The sequence below is a fragment of the Euwallacea similis genome, chromosome 4 (assembly GCF_039881205.1).
Source record: "Euwallacea similis isolate ESF13 chromosome 4, ESF131.1, whole genome shotgun sequence".
In the NCBI taxonomy this organism is placed as follows: domain Eukaryota; kingdom Metazoa; phylum Arthropoda; class Insecta; order Coleoptera; family Curculionidae; genus Euwallacea; species Euwallacea similis.
This window is the reverse complement of record NC_089612.1, coordinates 6,868,024-6,884,941: the sequence shown is the minus strand read 5'-3', so window position 1 is coordinate 6,884,941 and position 16,918 is coordinate 6,868,024. Positions and strand designations below refer to the sequence as shown.

The following is a 16,918-nucleotide window of genomic DNA, read 5'->3' as shown; positions in this document are numbered from 1 at the left end:
TTCCATATGTTATGCTTTACCAAAAAGATAACAAACATCCTTGACCTTGACTCAATTTGTTGAAGTGTATAATATTAAATTTATCAAAGATTTAAAGAAACTTGGAAATAGATACTATTTGGCATTGGGTGGTTGTTCAAATTAACCCTTTGGCAGGCAAAAGTCAGTAATTAATCCAACATTACCATTTTTTCCAAATACACATAAAAATTGTGCAAAACTTAACACAAACAACATAATATCCCTTTTCACTCTCATGGTTAAGATTGAGAAAGTCTTGGTGCCTCAAAAAATGTCACAGGTTTAAGTGATAAATTCTCCTATTACTGTAAGTTTTTTCTATCCTATCGGTCACAATTTCATGTCCATTGTAGAAACTTTCTTTGATACCCTATACTTATTGAGACACCCTTGTGCTTATGATTTAAATTACGTGAGGAGATTTGGATTGTTGTTTTTTGAGGTTTAATTAGAAATTAATATTAAAATTTAAATATGGGTGTTCAACGATTAATCAGAAATTAAAGAGAATAGATCAGAATAAACTAATATATTTTAAGTCTTTTAAGTTACAACATATTGATGTTAAACAATAATTAGAAAAGTACTTATATTACGGTACATATTATAGAATACATCGCATCAAAATTAACGCATCAATGAAATTTCTTTTCATTTAAAAGTTAGTTTTCTGTTCATTAAGTTTTTTCCGCAGTTCAACCTCGTGATGTTTTCTTCATCTTTTTTATATAAGGGTGTATTTTATTTTATTTTCGTGGCTTTGGCAGATCTAGTCTGAATCTGCCTTCATGTGTTTTAATCACGCTTTATTCATAGCGATCTGAGTAGCTCCTGAGTTCCAAGAAATTTAACATTTCCAGTTACTCCACTCACAATCTCCTTCAAATCGCTTTGTAAACTGATTCACTTTTTTTTGGTGAATAATGACTGTGTTTTTCCTTCACCAAAAAAGCAAGAACCTTAACGTTTTGTTAAGATTCGTCTTAAAAAATGAAATCTTAGCTGGTATTCCATTTTCCTTCGGTTTGGATTTTAATATAAAGATTTCCAATTCAAAATTAAAATTTTTTAAAGTTTGAAAGTTCTATATTAAGCTAATCTTTGGTGGTGCGTTAACTTTAATGCTAAGTATAGTCGATGGACGGTTTACCTTTGAACTTGAGCCTTATGTAACTATTACCCTTACAGGTATATATTGAGCAATCGACTTTCATATTTTCTATTTCTATTCTATGCATCATTAATAACAAATCTCTATTCTATGTATAATACGTAGGGTTACAAACATTTTTTATATGTACTAGAGGCATTCTTATTATACCTATATGTACTAATCTGTGCAGCAAAAATGACAAAAGACCTACAACTCAACATGTTATGACGAAATAATTTTCCTCATCATATTTCGAGATATTCATACTTGCTATCCAACGCGACTCTTCCCTTATGTACTGCATTTCTACCTGAGCATATACCCACTTTTACTAGCAAAAGATGTTATATACTCCTTGGCTTAAGTTTTAGACATGATACGGGCAAGGACAGTAAGGCTTGAAGGGTGTTTTGAGTAAACAGAAGAAGTGACTGGTGATCAATAACAACACGACAAATATTCGCCAGATCAATTACAGCGCGGCAAGCAAAAAGCCACACTACTACGATTACTTTGAAAACGGTACCACATCCATATGTTGATTTTAGCGTTTTCAAAGTAAATTTCATTTTTTTAAAATAATCTCTCCAATAATTTGTTTCGTTTTGTGGCTATTTATGCTTAATTTGATTCTCTATCTATATGTTTTCTACAATTGCAACCAGTGGAATGACCGCAAAGCAATTCCCATTTTGCAATTTTATTACTTGTTTCATGTTCATTGTATGTGGCTACTCCTGTCGGGTACATGCTACAAATTTCAAACTTAAACAAACATAATTATTTATTATTCCTCTATTATGGTAATTCGACGTCTCCATCACTGGCTTATTCACTCTTAACGGTCTTCTGAGCAGCTCCCACCTGTTTCTTCTTTATAAAGTTCTGGTAGTAGAAGTTAGCAAACAGCACGAAAAATATCGTAGAATTGCAGATCATCAGAGGCCCCATAAACTTTGGGTATCCGCAGTCGTTGTAGAGAAGCTGCGAGGCGTGGGCAAAAACGATCATGAATTGAACCTTGAATTTACGTTATTTTGAGTAAGCAAGTTGAACAAGTGCGATCAGATGCTCTTACCAGTTGCAGAGTGGTCAAGTGTTTCTTCCACCACAGATACTTTTGGTACTGCGGTCCCAATGCAGCCATCATGTAGTAAAAATACAGCACTGCGTGCACTAAATTGTTGATGAGATTTTGCAGTGTGCCGTGCCCTCCTAAATTTAAAGTGAATCTTGTGAATTCAAGGTCACACCATAGGGAAAGTTCGAAGTTAGCTAAGACGTGCAATTGAGAAATGCAGTGTGTCAAACAAAGACGTTTCATTGTTTTATCGTTCCATTAATGAAATCGATACTGGCAGTTACGTTTTTTTTTGAGTCACCCTGTATAATTCGAACGCGTCTGCATGTGGATGAGGTACTCACAGATGATATTGGGTGTGTATCCTCAAGTGTTAACACACGCTACATCATGGATATTTTGTACATGTGTAAATCGCGCCTTAGTGAATAATATGTAGGTTGGTACTTTCCAACGAGTTGTTTCGCAATAACCGCAATATTTGAACGTAAATGGCCTGTTACACTGTTACCACTTGGCCTATTCTTTGCTGCATTTGAAAACTACCTACATACTGGTCTGCACGACGTAGCCGATCCAGCTGCAAAGAATTTTGCAATCGTGAATTAAACCTCATCAAAGAAAATTTCAACACGGACTAAACGATCTGAGGCTACAGAAATGTGGAATTCTCTCAATTAAATGCCGTGAACAGGCGATTTTACGAAACAAAGAAGCCTTGACATAATATAATATAACGTCTAATAATAATTTTGTTGCAAAGCCCATTTTAAAATCGGATTTAGGAAATTAATGCCGATTAGCATATAATAATATCACGTTCGATCCTTAATACAGAAGGTCGAGAGAAAATCGCCATTTTTAAAATGAGAAGGTATACAGGTATCACCAGTTCAAGTCGAAACGTTGGAATTCTGCAAGTGGGAGAAGGACACATAAGGTCTAATATGCCTCCGACAGGTATCAGTGAAGTGGGTCGCACGACTAGCCGTTGAAGTGGGCGGAGTCAGTCAAGATCCAGTTACCAGATCTCTCACCGTTTCGGAATTTTTCCTAATATAAGTTCTAATGATGAATTAATAGGTTTTTCGCTTATTTACGTTCCTGCTTTTTGCTCTGATATTAAACAAAAATTTCATCGCCCCGAAGGTAGCGAAATGGATACCAATCTAAATATCAAAGTGGAGACATTGACCGTACTGGCCTCGCCCACTTGGTTGTTGGTCTTCGTTTGAGACATATTAAAACTTATGTGGTCCTTGTCTCACAAACATAATTCCTATGTTTCTACTTAAACCAGTGATACCTGAATAACGATTACAAAAACGTTAATTATGCGCCAAATCCGGATTATTCAATTACGAGTTAATGAGGAGCAGAAACCGGCTTACCAGCCATGAAATTCGTTAGGAACCAGGTTTCCAGAGGCGTGAGACTGTGATGGTAGACGTGCAAAAACGTTATTTGACTGTTCTTCTTCCTCAAAACGAAGAATATTGTGTCGGCGAATTCAGTGAGTTTTGAGATGTAGTATATCCAGCAGAGTCGGGCCATCTGAAATGTCCCTTTTGAGGCTGAGATAAGATTTCTGACAAGAGCGCGCTTACCCTCATGGCTTTCTCACTGTTGGAGTAGTCCACCGGTTGACATCTGAAGCTGTAGTCGAAGAACCAACCGCTAGCAAAGTGCTGAAATAAGGGTAATTTTTGGTCCTAAGGCGACTTCAGGTTGCTACATACAGGGTAAGCCGTAACGGAACCAGTAGGAGCGTGTAGGGAACCTCAAAATAGGACGATTTGTTGAATTTTTTTACGATTAATAGTTGAGAAGATATTGACCTCCGAAGTTGGCTGGTGAATAAAAATAAATTAATGAATTAATAAGATCGTGCTTATGTAATACCACATTTAGGATATCTTTCCCTTTAATTTGGTATGGTTCTATTCCATGAAACTGCGATTTTATCAAAAATGATAAGATTGTCGATAAATTTTGAAGGGGAACAGAAGTTTTATAATTAAATTTGCTATTAAATGGTATTGTCCGTGTCTTTATAGACAAAAAATCCCAACTCTTTTAGACCTTACCTCACTCCTGCTCTAACCCTTATTGAGCATCTATCGATTTCGTATTTCTACCAATTAAAGATGTCGATAAGAATAAAACATGTTCTAAATTTGGTTACGTTGTGGTGACGCGTTACTGAAATATGCCGTTTTTTAAAAAATTGCAAACCAACTTCAGAGATCATCTCCTCAACTATTAATCCAATATAAATCGTAGAAAAAAACATATTCAACAAATCGTTATATTTTGGGGTCCCCTACACTATCCTGTTCTGTGTCGGTTCCGTTACGACTCACCTTGTATATCTATCTAAATTACCATCCCCAAATGACAGTACTGAATCACACACTGAAATACATAGGGGACCGCCCATGTGTGACGCCCTTGACTAAAATCTCCAATTATTAACGCAAAAAAAAGTTTTCCCATTCCAACTTATTTCTGTATACCGAATTTCATAATTTTAGCGCAAACCGTTTCGAAAATATTGCGAAAAAAACATCTTCAGAGTTCCCCCTTTAAGAAGCAATATTTGGGGTATCTTTATAGAAACTTTTTTTATTATTTTAATCTCTAGAATTCCCTCCCAAAATATTTTGACGTTATTCCTGGACACCCTGTACCTAAGTTAACTGTCTAAACAGATGTATGATGGAATTAGCTTGATCTCTGTTACATGCATAATAAACTCCATGAGAAATACAGGCGATTCAAAAGATTTCCTTGAGGCTAAACTCATGAATGACGCTATTTCTAACATTCTCAAAAAAGTAGATTTCTACTATCCCTTTCAAGTGCAAGTTCCCAGACAAAGCATGAGAAAAAATACAAAATTTAGAGGTTTTAGGACCTATGAGAGACACTATCTTTAAGCTTCTGCAAAGTGTACGTTAAAAAGGGACACTATAGGTATCCAGTTAAAACAGTCCATTATACATATAGGGGAGAGTGGGGCACACATAAGTAGTATAGTAAAATATTTTCGTCTTCTATGAGCGAATTTGAAGAGATCAAAAAACGAAAATAACTGTTAGATAGCTTGATCGTTAGCTTCAATTTCTTCATAGACCACTTGGCTGTAGCTCGTAATGCTGCTGAGCTGTGGCCGAAAAAGTAGAAAACTTGATTTTCCATCTTTACCCCCAATATTGGAATTTTTAATACTTAATTTTTTTCTTTAATGCTAATTTTTTTAATACTGTAAATGAAAGAAAGGGTAAACAAAAGCATATTTTTACTGATTTTTAATCATTGAAATATGTTTATTTATAGTTATTTAGAACGATTAACGTGTATGTGCAAAGTTTCATAATTGAGTTTGAATTGTTTTGCGGCTTTGAATATCGAATTTTATTACCTCAATGGATTTAAATAAAGTTTCTTTATCGATTGGTGACAGTTTTATCCTATAATTACGTACCACTACGCCTAAAAACAAAAAAAATTAATTGCTGTCTTTGCCCCACAATCGCATTTTACTCATTTTCAATGATTTTGACTTATAAACAGGTGTTTTAGTGGAAAACAAATATCATAATCGTGTTCAGCACGTTATTTTACCTTTTAATTAACTTACCTTATTCAATTTGTAACATGGAAAGTGCACGAAAAAAAACGATTAATACTATCAAAATCATAAACACAATTTAATTATCATAAATAATCTCGCAACTTTTACAAATGGCGGCATAGAATTTAAAAATGTCATCTGTCAATATCGGCAATGAAGGAAACTACAGTGTTAATGACGCCATCTCCTGTCTATCCGTTTAACTGTCAGATTGAATTGCTTAGCTCTATTATCTCCTATATATTCTAGCATTGTCCGCATTCATCCCGGTAGCGAACACTATGTAGCTAATTAGTAACACTTGTCGCAACCTTGGCAGGTGTTTTCATTAGAATTTTTCGTTTTAATTACATTTTTGCAAAATAATTTAACAGAATTATTAGAACATTCAGCTTGAATTGGCGTCCATCAATGTCCCGTTGCAATGAAATTTAACTTTCATGCATCTGGCGATTTATTAGTGTGTATTTTTAATATCAACAGTTAACATCACGGCACTGATACTCAGTGTATGTACATTGCTTGAACGCGTTCCTTGCATAGCGCATGTCGTGCTACCATTGCATGTAACAAGTCCCATTTACCATTTCGCTTCCTATACATGATGTGGCACCTTGACCAACTTTCTCCTCCAAACTCTAAGGCCAAGGGCGTCGATTTATCTACTTTTAAATTCAAGGCCAGCAATTATTGCAAATACCAATATCAATGAGAAATGCGTTCAGACATGTAATTTCGTCTGAACGTGGGTTTAATCATTAGCGTCTCGTGCGCTCTACTGGGAGAAAGTGAAAGCAGAAGCGCACTGGGTGATTATACGGCTATAGCCGCTTATGTAATTTTGTCAATGTCAAGGTTACTACGAGTATATGGGAGCTAATGTGAATGAGGAAAGGCTTTCATTCAGTGCCACGTGCTGTTCTGTCTGATTAAAAATCGGGTAGTGCCGCACAGAAACTATTTGTTTTGCCCCCGTATAAACAACGAATTTGACACGTAGGCGGGGTTCAGTCTGACAGATATCAAATTTTAATAGGCAATTGTGACATAGTGAGGCTAGAACTTTAGCCTACACAAAAACTTTATATTTGGCAGATTTCTAATATTAGTTATATGTGTCAAATTCGACAGCTGTCACTGTGACTTGTTATTTATACAGGGGCCAAACGATGATTGATTTTCGTGGCGCCGCCCGATTTTTAATAAGTTGAAATAGTATGTATTTTCAGGTAGAATTTATTGGTATTCTGAATGACACCCTTAATTAGTATTAAAAGGCGATCTGAGCTGTGCTACGATATAGTATGAGTTTTTATGATTTCTTGTAGTAGTGTAGCGCCGTTCTGTCTTGTTAAACATGAACTTTGTGTTCTTTGACATGTATAAAAATGACATTGATGTCAGTCGCTGTGTCAACCGACATAAACAGCACAACGTCATCTGTCATTGTTTCGGAGTTACAGAACTGTTTCTCTATAGAAAATGAGGGTTGGGCTTGCCATAGGTAAATCTAATTAGGCCCGGTTTTTCAAGTTCCTGCAACTTGCTGCGTTCCCATAAAAATGATCTCGTTGGTAAAGTTACCAGGAGTTTTAAAAACTGTCTTAAGCTTAAATCACATCAATGTTGCAAAATGGTTCTATGAACGACTTTAGAGCGATACAAGTTGACAAAAGTACAAAAAAGTGATTTATCCGTCTTTCTTCGTGCGAAAAATTTTATTCAAATATGATTCTAATTAATGACAAATACTAACGCAATTACCTAATGATTTCCTTAATTTTCTTTGTAAATTTTATCGATGCTAATAAAGCCTTCACATTCTTATTACACAGGGTGTTCCAAATCCGATGTGTTATCAAAGCTATCTTTTAAACGGTAAGAGTTGTAGGGTCGGTAAAATGTGCCAAATTAATGCTCTCTTTAGAATTGGAAACAAATGTTGCCAAATGATTTTTAGTTTTTAAATTAAAAACCAAAGGTTTTAATAATATTTTATAATTTAATAATATAACTTAATAATAAATAAAAATAATTACCGATATCTATTCAGATATTATTTTTCCGCTTTTCACAATCTCTTATAGTTTAAAATTTGGAAATGTTTTAAATTAAAAGTGCATTATTACTCATTTATTATTGATTATCTATGACTTGATTAATAATTTATTTGCCTATATAATATTTTTGAGCAAAACGTAATAATTGATTTGTTTAAAGATCCAGGACCGGCTTAGCTTATTGCGAAAAAATGAAAGTACCTTTTTTCAAACTAAAACAAAAAAAAATTCTATCATGTGATACATCATTGTAAAGAGATTACATAGAACTTTTAAAAATCTGTCGAAAAATATACATGTTCATATTTGAAAAACCCAACTTGTCATTATCTCAAAAACTAAGCAATATTTAAAATTTAGAAATGTATTAGCTTGTAGACATAAGAAAACTAACAAATTTTTATGTCAAACGGTTCACTGAAAAATCTTTAGTTTCCGATTTATAAATAAATTACATTTGGCCAAATTCTCGTTTTTCCATAATAACTTGGAAACTAAAAATCATCTGGCAACATTGACTCCAGTTCTTGAAAGAGTACTAATTGTGGCCCATTTTTTCTAATTTAACCGGCCCTACAACTCTTACCGTTTAATAGGTAGCGATGAAAGCACATCGGATTTGGAACACCCTGTATAATAATAATAAGAAGAATTCAATCGTAACTGGATATGAATATTTGAATCAAAAGAATAACGAAATTTTGTAAAGACCTCATACCTATAGGATGTGCATGGCATAATCATCAAATTTACGCCCACAACTCACCTCATAAAACATATATAAGCTGAGCAAAACCTGTGCCCCATTATATACGAACAGGACTTCTTTTAGCTTAAAAGGCTTGTAATTGGCCATCAATCGTGGACCCAACCATAGTATTGTATAAAGATACGTGAGTACCATGAGGACGGTCGGTATGGGGGTGTGCATGAGAGGCCATCTGGAGGTTCTCGGATCTGAAACATCGATCTGTTGAGCTCACCCTATATTTATTGAATGGCGCGAATTAAACGAAAAAACAACTGATGAAATTTCAAGGTGCTTAAGAAACGAATTCAAAAATTCGAGTTCAATGTCAACCGGTTAATGCTACACCGACTAGTCGTCATTATCATACTCTTTATAATATACTGTTTATTTTAAGGTTAACTATTACCGAATTGCTAAAAATAAGTTTATTCATAAAAAATGTGACTTACCACTTAGTTTGTCGTATGTGGTCAGGCCTATGTCCACGTATCGTTCCGCCATTACCTTTGCTAGGAAGGGAATATCCTGGAAAAAAAAGCCGTGCTGTTTAGGTCAAGTATACAGAGTGTTCTTGGATATCACGTACACACAGTATCACAGTACACGGAAGGGGGTAATTCTTTAGCTTATTTCACGACTAAAAATTCATATAAACGTAGGTGCGCAAAAGTTTCGTTACCTATCTACAGGGCGGTCCAAATTCGAGGGGTATCACTGGGATCTTGGAAGCTATAAGAGATATGAGGTCGTTCAAATTGGGACAAATATGCACAATTTAACGCCCAAGAAAATGCCACTTTGAACTCGGAAAAATTTCGGATACTTCCAGAGATGTCCAGAAAAATTCAAAATTTTGCTATATCATTTATATTTTTTCCTGAATACCCTGTACAGGATGCTCAAATAAAAGAAACTAAAGCGAGTATCGTTGGTGAGTTACGAAAACGACTATTAGATGGATTTGAAATTGTAAGAAATACTACGAGAGTATTCGAAAGAGTATTAGGAAGATTAAGGGCGAAAGGGCATCAATGAGAAGGGTGGACGCATGCGTAAGGGTTGGAGGGGGGTACTTTCAGCAGTTACTGTAACGTAATTTCCTTATTAAGGTTATTATTATTATTATTTAGGTTATTTTTTTGGGTCACCCGTAGGAAATTTTAATTTCATCTATCGAATTGTAGAAAATCGATTTTTTTCTCGGTAACCTACGTAAATACGAAAACACTGCAAGGGACTAAAGAATTTCTAAATAAAATAAAAAAGTCATTGTGCATTTTAGAATCTACAAGCCGCGCACCGCGAAAAAGATCAGGGAGAGAAAAGGGGGCATGACCCCTGAAAAAGTATCACCCCGTAGATTATCAAACCATTTGACACGCCTAATTAGGTAAGTCCTACAGCGCAAACTTTATTCCAAATTTTAGCTAAATATCTCAAAAACTGCAGGAGGCATAAAGAAAAAACCGGGAAAATTCTTAAATTTGAACACCCTGTAAGTGGGTAACGAGGAGTTTGCTGACCTACGTTTATGTGAACTTTTAGTCATGAAAAAATTTAAAGAATCGCCCCCTTCCATATGCACATAATGTTTAGGAACACCCTGTATGTGTCGGACAGTTCAGCGCATTAAAGCAGACTCATTGGCGCCAGTGTTAGAGTAATTACTAATGTCGCTAAATTTGCAATTTCTGATCGGATAAGTTGCAAAATTTCCAAGATATTACCAATGTCACTGAACTATTTTTTCGACGCGTCCAGGAAGCAGCAGGAGAAAAAATGTCAACGACTTTCATGGTGAAGGAGAGCTCATAATGACCAGTTGGATGGGTATTCCGGGTCCAGGCTATGTGTGAGACGGTGGTGGCCATTTCGAGATTCTTAGAAAAATAACCTGTTTTAAATCTCGCGGAGAACACAGAGGTCAGCAAAAGAGCGTTGTTCCCATATCGGCATTTTAGAGGTCATTTTTATTTTTTATTCTCGAAAACGTCCGCAAATTTCGATTTTAATCAGAGAGGTTTATTTTTGTCTCTCGTTTTGCGTTCATCAAACGTGAGGAAAATAAACACATTTGGAAAAATCAGTGGACGCGTCCCGCCTGCACGGATCGAGCCCGGGCCCGGACTGCTTGCACGGGCCCCGGCCCCCCCACCTGTGCAGGTTTCCATGGTGAAACCACTTTCGACGGGCCCTTTCTAAAGTGTAAACCCACGTGTTTTTCTCCACAGCATTAATGGTGAATCAGGCAAGAATCAGGACTCACGCATGAATATACCTAAATTAAACCGCGTGAGCTGCGGAAAATTACCGTATGCTAATGCCACGCATGAACCGCACCGGCAATATTGTGAGGATTAGTTGCGTAAGGCGAGGCTGTTCAACTATCAATGTTTGTTTTAGTTATTACTCCTTTGGCAGCAGAATGCCGCAGGTGGATGATGAAAATGGGTGCTATATGCAACAATATGCATGTTGGTAAATGAAACACCAAATAAGTAATATATCAGTTAAATAAACTGAATCGAAATGAAGATTTTGCTTAAAGCGTTATCGACAATGCGAAACGAAGAGGTGATTTGGCAACTAATCCGCAATCAAACAAATGCATTGGACCAAGTCGAAATGTTGCTCAAATTAATAATAAGAAACCTGTCTTGTGCAGTAGGCATTTGTTGCGTTATGGTTATGCATTGTATTAAAAATTTCGATAGTTTTTGGTTTGTTATGCAAATTTGATTTATACAAGGCGTCTCTGAATATAAAGCCATAAATTTCACCACGTATTCCAGGTCCCAAAAAATGACGAAAACTTCATATAAACCTACATATATCGAAATTTATTTATAAAATGGTGGCACTTCCGGTATGACCGGAAATACCGTTTTACACGACATCAATTTCAAAAGGATTTTTTAAATTATTTTAATTTCTAGACTCGCCTCCCAAAATATTTCGACGTTATTTCCGGACACTCTGTACTTATATCATACTCTATTACTATATGTATTACAGTAATAAACTATAATATATAACGTGTAAAAAAATATTATTCCATTTCTTATCAGCTCTAAATTCACACTTTTCAGTAGGGTTTTAGAAGATTTTATGAAACTTTGCTAAAATCAATATAAGTAGAGAGACAAAACTTTTGAAAGTGAGTGTATCATTTTTAAAAAAATTATCATTATTATTATTATTATTATTATTATTATTATTGTTATTGTTATTGTTATTGTTATTGTTATTATTATTAATTATATTATTACTCAATGTCTGTCTGATCTCTTAGAAAAAGATTAATGTTATTACAAGTTAGTTTTAACTGAGAACAGTATGCAACTCCACCCCTACATTTGCGATGAGACCTTATTCGCAAGTAATATACATAAAATTGGCCAAAAAAGTATTCGTACACCTATTATATTAGGTTACTGAATTTATCTATGTATCTTTAATAGTGTTGCAAAATTGAAAACATACAAAAGACAGTTATAAACTAAGATTAATTCAAAACAAAATAAAAATCAACAATATTGATTGCAAATAAAAAAAAACAACAATTTAAAATACCAGAGCCAAAAAAGTATTCGTACACATAGCTGATTTGAAATATTTTTAATTAATTAAATAGAAAAATAGGGTTTCAATATTTTGTAAGATATCCTTTAGTTTCGATAACTGCTTGTATACGACAACACAAGGAGTTGATTAAGTTATTGGTAATTTCTGGAGAAATATTTTACCATTCTTCCTTTAGCTCAGCTTGAGTTTTGTTTTGGAACTGATGTTTTCGAACTTGTCCATCAAAACGTTTCCGCAAACGTTCAACAGGATCAAGATCTGGAGACTGGGGAGGTGCTTTCAACCTGGTGGGGAACATTTCACAACAACCATTCACGCATTAGCTTGGAGCAATGTTCGGGGTCATTACCTTGGAAATAATAATCTTCAACCAATCCAAGCTTTATAGCATTTTTATGTAAATTTTATGTTAATATGTCTGTACATAAATCTATTTATGGTTTCTTCGATAAAATGAAAATTACCCATCCTACTTGCAGCCATACAACCCTAGCCTAAGACGTTTCAATTTCCATGATTTTCTGCTGGTTGCAGATTCCGTGGATTCGTGTGTCCCTTTGGTTTTTTCCAGACAAAATTTGCTCCGTCAAAGCGAAAAAGGTTAAATTTACTTTCGACTGAAAATATTACTTTTTGTCGAAATTCCAAGGACTTATCTAAATGGGATCTTGAAATCCCACTCTTAATTTTCGATTCTTCTTGCTAATTCATGGCTTTATTACAGATTTTTTAGCATGGAAATTACTTTTTCTTAAACGACTCTAATAGTTTTTAGATGGATGCGTTGTCCAGTGGCAGATTTCAGCAGCCAAGAAAGGGGCACTCACATGAGGGTTTTCTGAACTTGTTTGATAATGAAATTTTCATTTCGCTTTGTTATTTGTGCCCTGAATGTGTTATTTTCAATTAAGCTTGTATTTTTAAAGTTCTTTAATATGTATGATACAGTACTCGTCGGTTTATCAATGGTTTTAGCTATTTTTTCGCTGATTTGTCTTGTTCACAATGACGCGCAATAAGTTTTTTGACTTTCACACTCAGTTCTTTGCCTTTTCGACCCATTGTTCAATTTTAATATTGAATTGCTTTAGAACATTTTAATAGATTTCATTAAACTGGTACGTTTCGATATTTTATCAGAATTGCATATACAGGGTGTTATTTAAGTACGTGGCCAAACTTTAAGGGGTAATTCTATGTGCGATTTTAAAACGAAAAGTTTATATAAACATAGGTCCAGTAATACTTAGTTTTCAAGACACAGAGTGTGAAACTTTTTTTTTCGTTTTTTTCGTAAAAATTTTAATAATTCTTTAGCCGATTTCATTGAAATTTGGCAGTGCTATTTATCATTATAATTGTTATTTATGCGCCATTGACTTTTTAAAACTTTTATATTTTTTTTGCATTGAGTAACTAAAAATACAACTTCGCATCAAGCTTAGTTGCTTAATGCGGAAAAAAAATAAAAGTTTTAAAAAGACAGTGGCGCATAAATAACAATTATAACGATAAATAACACTGCCAAATTTCAATAAAATCGGCTAAAGGATTATTAAGATTTTTGTGAAAAAACTATTTAAAAAAAAAGGTTAGCACCCTGTATCTTAAAAGTAATGCATTACCGGACATATGTTATCTGCAACTTTCGTTTCAGAATTTCTTAAAGAATCACCGGTTGAAGTTTGGCAACGTACTTAAACACCCTGTATACAATTTAAAAAAACAAATATTTAGAAGTGTACAAATGATTTTTTCTTTTAATCATTTTCGATTACCAGTTTATTTTTTATTTGCAATAAATATTATTGACTTTTATTTCGCTTTGAAAAGTTTTTTTGTTAAACCTATTTTATAACTGTTTTTTGTATGTTTTCGATTTCGCAAAACTATTGAAAATACATAGATAGGTAAGGGAACCTAATAGATGTACGAATACTTTTTTGATATACCGTAAAAGAAAAAAAGCGATTGTTACATAACAATTTTGGGTACCGCATTTATTTTACAATACCGTCATAAAAATTAATTTGTTATGTACGCCCCTGACTTTTCACGTTCAAACTGGAATTTTTCATTTATCATTTTTAGCTCCGTCCAGAGGCTTTCGTCGATACGACGGCAAACGAATATTCACGATTACTTCAACGATGCAATTGTTTTCAACTAACATGGCGTTACACGGCCATCTTTAGCGAAAATACACAAAACTGCATTTATTTGCGAAAAACTGCGGTTTAGGTATAGGACCATCTACGTCGTTTTGGAGAAAATTTAACTGTTTTTCAGCACATTTGCTAATATACAGAGTGTTCTATTTCAAAAAATGCAGTTTGGGCAGGTTTTGTGTCTAACCGCAAAACACTAATTTTGATCGACTTTTTTACATAACATCAAGTCCTGACTGATGAAATTCTTGAAACAGTCTCGGTGTAATAGAGATATAATAAGAGCTTTTTCTGAACATAAAAAAATAATTTTTGATTGATGTTTCGAAATGCGCTAGAGGGAGGTATAGAAATTATTAACCAAAAATTGGATAATATCAAGGAAATGGGAAGTTTAAAAATGAAAACCCATTTAATATATCGAACTAGCTATTAATTTTTTTATACAGTGTGTTTCCGAATAAATGATAAAGGGTAAAAAAAATTCAAAAGTTCCTCTACAGGGTGTCTAAATACTCCTTTTAATGCTGTCAACTGGAAATAAATTTTAGATTTATAGACTTAAAATTGCTCCTAGAGATTTTTTGAGTATAATAAAGTCATTTAAAATATCTGTTAAACAAAGGCTCTTTAAGCAGGTTTAACATCTAAACTAAGCAAAAATTACTTATTCTCAATAAGACTTTTTGCAGTACTTAAAAATGAACTTTTGTTGCCTTTCGATTTTTCTTTCAAGTATTAATGAATATTGAATGACTCATATAGTATTAAAATTTAGAGGACATCCACGTTGATATAGTAAATGTCCGGGATAGCACACAATACCTTGAAGAAGACAACAATTGTGCAATAACACAGCAATGGCCTTACCTTACACGACATTTAATAAATATGTCAATCTAATACCCAGTCATGAGATGAAAATATGTAAATTTCAATAATTGGGAAAGTGAACCCTGAAATTTCGAGGCAAAACATTTCGGTACAAAAAAATTTGGAAATTGTGTCATGATGTATACGGGGGTTTCCGAACGAATCGCTTCACAACGGTTTCTTAAAATCTATACAAATTTTGTGCATCACATTGATACTTTCGAAACACCCCGTAGGTGTTTCGGAAATGAAGCGATTCCGGACGTGTTAAGTTCATAGAAGAACTTTTTTTCTTTATTTTGAACCAAAAAATTTTTCCCGTAACATCGTGCCGCATATTTATAGGACACTCTGTATATACATACCTATTCAAATGCTTTTTAAATTATTAAATTATTAAATTCTATGATGCAGGTTTCTTCGTTTCAGTGCTTCAAGATCATTATTATTATTGAGCAATATCGTGATTGTAGCAGAAATTTCGCAAACTTCAAGACGCATTTTTGGCCTATTTAGCAATGCTTGCAAAACACAATACTTAGAAATATTATGATTTGAGATCGACATCAGTCTTCATCATCGGAGACTGTCGGCGTAAGATTTTAACCACTCGAAGGACCTTGGTGTTTATTAAAAATAATCACATTTTAAGGTGTCTTATGAGCCAACATTTTAATCATATTTATTCTCTCATTAATGCGACATATATCTTCAGCGACTGTATATACCTTCAATTTAACGATCGCTAATATGAAGAAATGAGTTTTCAAGGCAAAAATATGCTTCTGCTGTTGTTTTGACTCATTTTTGTTACGTTGCCACCAATTTTTCAACTTTTTAACTAACAAAACTTCCCCTACTTACCCTCATGGTGGTATTTGGATAATGAGAGATGTTCAGCCAGAAAGCGCGCTCTTCTAGCATAATCTCTCTAAACTGTTCCAGATCCATTATTTTCTCTCACTTAATAGATATTAAGGTTCCAGTTATTTAAAACACAAAAACAGGCTTATGTCACTCTCCCCGAACGCGGCCGTTATCAAACTCTTAATAAGAATAAAAATTCACTATTATTGGTGCTACAGTGGTACCGGCTGAACGGTACGACACTCGGGCGCGCGCCAAATACCTCTAGGTCCGCTAAAGTATCAAAAATTGAAAGTAGCTATTTACAATAAGTATCATTAATACTGAGACATATAATATTAAGCGCGGTGATGGTCGCAGCAGAAGGTTACCGAAATGTCACAGGCTTCGGTAATAAGTGAGCTTTTTGGATCTTCCCCCACCACCCTAATTCTTTTTGAAAATATGCTCCTGCGGTGATGGTACTTTGGCTGAAGCTGAAGTAGGTACCTGCTCGGTAGCAAGTCACATGACGCAGTTATCCTTGATGGCATCAGTCGTTTTTCCCTTTTTGCGCGATTCTATGCATGACGCGTGAACTGTGACGCGCTTCGTCTTGAAGAATATTTTGTACGTACAAGCGTAGGTATGTAGAGCGTTTAGGGAGGACCATGTACAAACTTCAATATGTTCTACGTTTAATTGTAAGCAAAAAAGTTCTTATAAACATAAGCCCGGAAGGC

At 34.5% G+C, this 16,918-nt stretch overlaps 1 protein-coding gene across 1 annotated transcript; it reads right to left on the bottom strand.

The window, feature by feature from the left end:
- Positions 1–1,948: 1,948 nt before the first annotated feature.
- On the bottom strand, positions 1,949–16,568 carry LOC136408477 (very long chain fatty acid elongase 7-like). Its single transcript, XM_066389467.1, has 7 exons — positions 16,194–16,568; positions 9,153–9,228; positions 8,719–8,909; positions 3,863–3,943; positions 3,647–3,809; positions 2,253–2,389; positions 1,949–2,194 (listed from the first exon to the last, which is right to left on the bottom strand). The coding sequence occupies exons 1-7, from the start codon at positions 16,278–16,280 to the stop codon at positions 2,003–2,005; spliced, it is 927 nt and encodes a 308-aa protein (XP_066245564.1). The 5' UTR covers positions 16,281–16,568; the 3' UTR covers positions 1,949–2,002.
- Positions 16,569–16,918: the final 350 nt, after the last annotated feature.